We start from the raw sequence: 3,677 nt of genomic DNA on the forward strand, positions 1-3,677 counted from the left end.
AGTAGGTGATATGTTAGCTTTTAGCTACAGCTTAGCGATTATTCTTATTTCTCCCACAATGCATTCCATAACGTCACATGAGGTACTCGCTGACTGTTGGACGACAGAAGAAAGCCCGCAGCCCACCTTACAATTGAGGGAGAGTGAGACGAGGAGTAGCTAACTAGTGAAAGAGTGACAGTGACAGATTTATAAGTAAGTAGATACTTAGATAGATAGAATAGCATAGCATAGATAGAATAGCATAGATAGTGAGAGATAGCATAGCATAACAGATAGCTTAGAGATAGATAAAGAGTAGATCATAAATAACGTTAGTCAAAATGGTTTATTACTGTGTTTGTGGTGGGTGCAAGAACTCCAGCAAAACTGGACATAGGGTCCATTCCTTCCCCAAGGACAAAGGGATCTTCCGAAGCTGGGTGCAGTTTGTGAAGATTAGGCGGGCAGATTTTTCAGCTAGCTCTGTCACCGCCTACTCGAGAATATGCAGCGCGATTTCAAAGAGGAGGATTACCACTCAGGGGATGCTAAAATGGTCTCACTTGGATTAAAGAGTGAGAGGAGTGCTAAATTACTTCCTACCGCCGTGCGTCTGTGAACGCAAACCTCTCTGCTTGCCCCGTCCCGAGGTCGAGAGACACCGTCTGCAGCAAGCGAGAAATTGCCACGGTAAGCATCATGCTAACGTTAATGTTTACAAGCTGCGTGTTAGCTAGCTCTGTGTGTATTTTGTATACCGTGTTCCCTTTGACACAGCCTCCACTAACTTACAAGCACGATCACTCTGACATTAGAAGAGCATATTTCGTGATTCACGAATAAAAATTAGAATAATAACAAAATTGCCCTGAAGTAAAAGTCCATATCATCATGAAAGCTTTATGGCTGTGCCATAGGTTATTGTTTCCACTGGGAAACTAACGTTAGTTGTAGCACACACGTCCCATTTTATTGATGGACTTATGAAACGACTGGGAATATTTACTTATCTTCTTGGAATTTCAAAGATGATAAGTAAATAATTCTCAGTACTTCCAAGTTGAAAATAAATGATTAAATGTTTCCATGTACTCCTGCAATGTGCTTGTACACCCAATGTGCTTGTGAATCACTGTTCTAAGTATTCATAGTATACCCACCTCTTATTTTACCACTACGCTCATTTGCATTTTGCTGACCCTTTTTCATATTTGTTTTCGCAAGATGTTGACAGACGCCTCACAGCAGGAGACTGTGGACAGTGTAGACACTGTGGAGAGTGTCGATACTGGGGATCAGCCCTTGCCCTCCTCCACTTCTGACGCTGGGACACAGTGTTCTTTGAAGCCCCCCCGATGGTCTCACGGTAAAACTTGGGTATTTTAAGGGGTAGTTATTAGATATAGTCTCTAAAACATTGCCAGCATCTATGCAACCAGAACATTTCCATACACATTGATTAAATTAATACATAGCCTACACCAAAAAACATACCAGTTTAGATTTGCCATGATTGTCTCATGTTTGGGTATGTTTACTGCCTCTCCACAGCTGTGCAGGTTAACCTGAAGCCCAAGATGGTCAGCGTGGGCACACAGACATCATTCGGCACACAAACCTCCACTCCCCTTGCTAGTCCTGAACAGACAGATGAAGATGATGATAATGCCTCTGTCATCAGTGACTTATCGTGGGTGCCCGAAGAGCCGATGCGTGAGGAGGACTTGTTTGAAGAGGAGCCACCTTACACGTGTGACCCCCATCACAAGTGAGATAGTTTAAAACCAACATAGACCATTTTGAATGCTCATTTTTGTGTACTGTAGCTTTGGTAGTTTGAATGCCCCCCCCAACAACAATTTTTTTGTTCTTGTAGTGGCATTGACAAATTCATTGTTTGCCAAGAGGAGCTGATGGGCCTTTTTGTCATCTGTCCGGCCTGTTGTGAGAGGTCAGATAGTAGCATCGTGCAGCAGGAAGGAACTTTTCTTAAGATCAAGCAGGTACGGTTTTGTTTACGCAGCAGGCCATCTGATTAGAAAATCAGAATATCTAATTACAATCTGATAGCTCTGACTGTCTTGCCAGTTAATTTAATTTACAATGTATGTACCAGGCTGGCTTTAGTCTATTGGTTTGTGATGGCATCATATTTGAGTGTTATACTGTATTGGTCATGTGTGTTTCATTGAAAACATGAAACCTTTGACCAGTAATGTACAGTACCTAATCTATATTGAATCCTGATATACTGTTGATTACACTTTTTTTTTTTTTTTCTTCTTCTTCTTCTTTTTTTTTTACATATCTAGGTCTGTGCATCATGTGGCTACCACCGTTTCTGGCAAAACCAGCCAATGCTCCACAGGAACATGCCGACCTGCAACCTCCTGTTAAGCGGGGCCATTCATTTCACTGGATGTTTGGCCACCCAGACATTAAGAATGTTGACTCTGTTTGGCCTGCAGTGCATCAGTGCGAGCAGTTACTTTCGCCATCAGCGCCGCTACACCATCCCTGTAATCGTTCAGGCCTGGCAAAACGATCAAGCGAAGAATTGTCAACCTCTGTGTGCGGTGTTGTCTGGGTTCACTGTGTGTCAGCTTGATATGCTTTTGCATGTATCACTGCATATGCATTCATGAAAGAGTGTGAGTGTGAGTGACTGTGTGTGACTGTGTGTGAGTAAGTGAGTGTGAGTGAGTGTGAGAACCATCAGTTGACCCTCAGGTAAGACCACACTTTTGCAGGCAAAAGAAACAATGTGCAAAGGTTTCAGGTCTAGCCCTTCATCAGTGGGCTTTTTTTATATAGATTTGTTTACTTGCAACCTGTGTCTTTGTTCAGTAATCCTTGTCCTTGTTCAGTAAATGTTTAGTAACCCTTACAAGCAATGCCAATAAACTGTTTTTTCTTATTAAAATTCATGTGTTCTGTGTACTTTATAACATTTTAAGGGCAATTGGGCGATCACAACAGAATAAACAATTATTTTTATTCATTCTCATCCAAACGAGGCCATTGAAAGCCCTGATAGGTTTGGTCACCACTTTGGAAGTTTTGTCTGATGGTTAAAACCACACAAGAGGGTAGAGGCTTCCTTATACTCCTCCCTAAAACTCCATAAGCCCAGCGTATAGCCTGCCTGTACGCAGTGTACCGGTATTGCCTAGGAATAAGTAGGAAAGATTCTTAAGTTTTAAACTCTGTAAGTAGGTTGGAAACGTCATTTGAAGCCTGTCTCTTATGCATGTTTGTGCATGCAACACATCTCCTGTCACCTATTGCTGTTGTTCAAAGGACTCAGTGTAAAAACATTGGTAAAGTAAACATAAACCATGAACATACTCGTGCGTGCTGGCTTGAAGGGGACCATGATCCTGTCTGAAGTGTGAATATGCTATTTGTAGCACAAACGGATTCAGGCAGCATGCCTCAAATCCAGGATGCCGCGTTAGGCACGTTACATCTGCTGGCCGCGGGGTGAGATCCTCGACCAGCGACCAAAACGCGCTCACCTCCCTACAACACAAGCTCTCCACCACAGTTTCCATGGGACGACACCGCCCACACAGACACCTGTCAAACACAGCGACACAGACGCTTACTACTCACTCACTCCCTCTCCCAGTAAGCCTGACGGTGTCAATGACAATCAATCACGAGGAAAACTAGTTGACACTATCAACAATAAT

The 3,677-nt window shown here is 42.9% G+C and overlaps 1 protein-coding gene across 1 annotated transcript; it reads left to right on the forward strand.

Annotated features, from left to right (window-relative positions):
• The first annotated feature begins 1,174 nt into the window (after positions 1-1,174).
• Positions 1,175-2,903, forward strand: LOC127621633 (uncharacterized). Its single transcript, XM_052095310.1, has 4 exons — positions 1,175-1,348; positions 1,534-1,750; positions 1,859-1,985; positions 2,295-2,903. Exons 1-4 carry the CDS (start codon positions 1,207-1,209, stop codon positions 2,625-2,627), a joined length of 819 nt encoding a protein of 272 aa, XP_051951270.1. The 5' UTR covers positions 1,175-1,206; the 3' UTR covers positions 2,628-2,903.
• The last annotated feature ends 774 nt before the right edge of the window (positions 2,904-3,677 follow it).

Source organism: Xyrauchen texanus, chromosome 28 (assembly GCF_025860055.1).
Source record: "Xyrauchen texanus isolate HMW12.3.18 chromosome 28, RBS_HiC_50CHRs, whole genome shotgun sequence".
Classification (NCBI taxonomy): Eukaryota; Metazoa; Chordata; class Actinopteri; order Cypriniformes; family Catostomidae; genus Xyrauchen; species Xyrauchen texanus.

Bases quoted from the DNA above. Each gene is read 5' to 3' on its own strand.
- LOC127621633 (XM_052095310.1), top strand. From the start codon at position 1,207: ATGTTGACAGACGCCTCACAGCAGGAGACTGTGGACAGTGTAGACACT. The intron at 1,349-1,533 runs GTAAAACTTGGG...GCCTCTCCACAG, and splicing joins GCCCCCCCGATGGTCTCACG to CTGTGCAGGTTAACCTGAAG. The intron at 1,986-2,294 runs GTACGGTTTTGT...TTACATATCTAG, and splicing joins CTTTTCTTAAGATCAAGCAG to GTCTGTGCATCATGTGGCTA.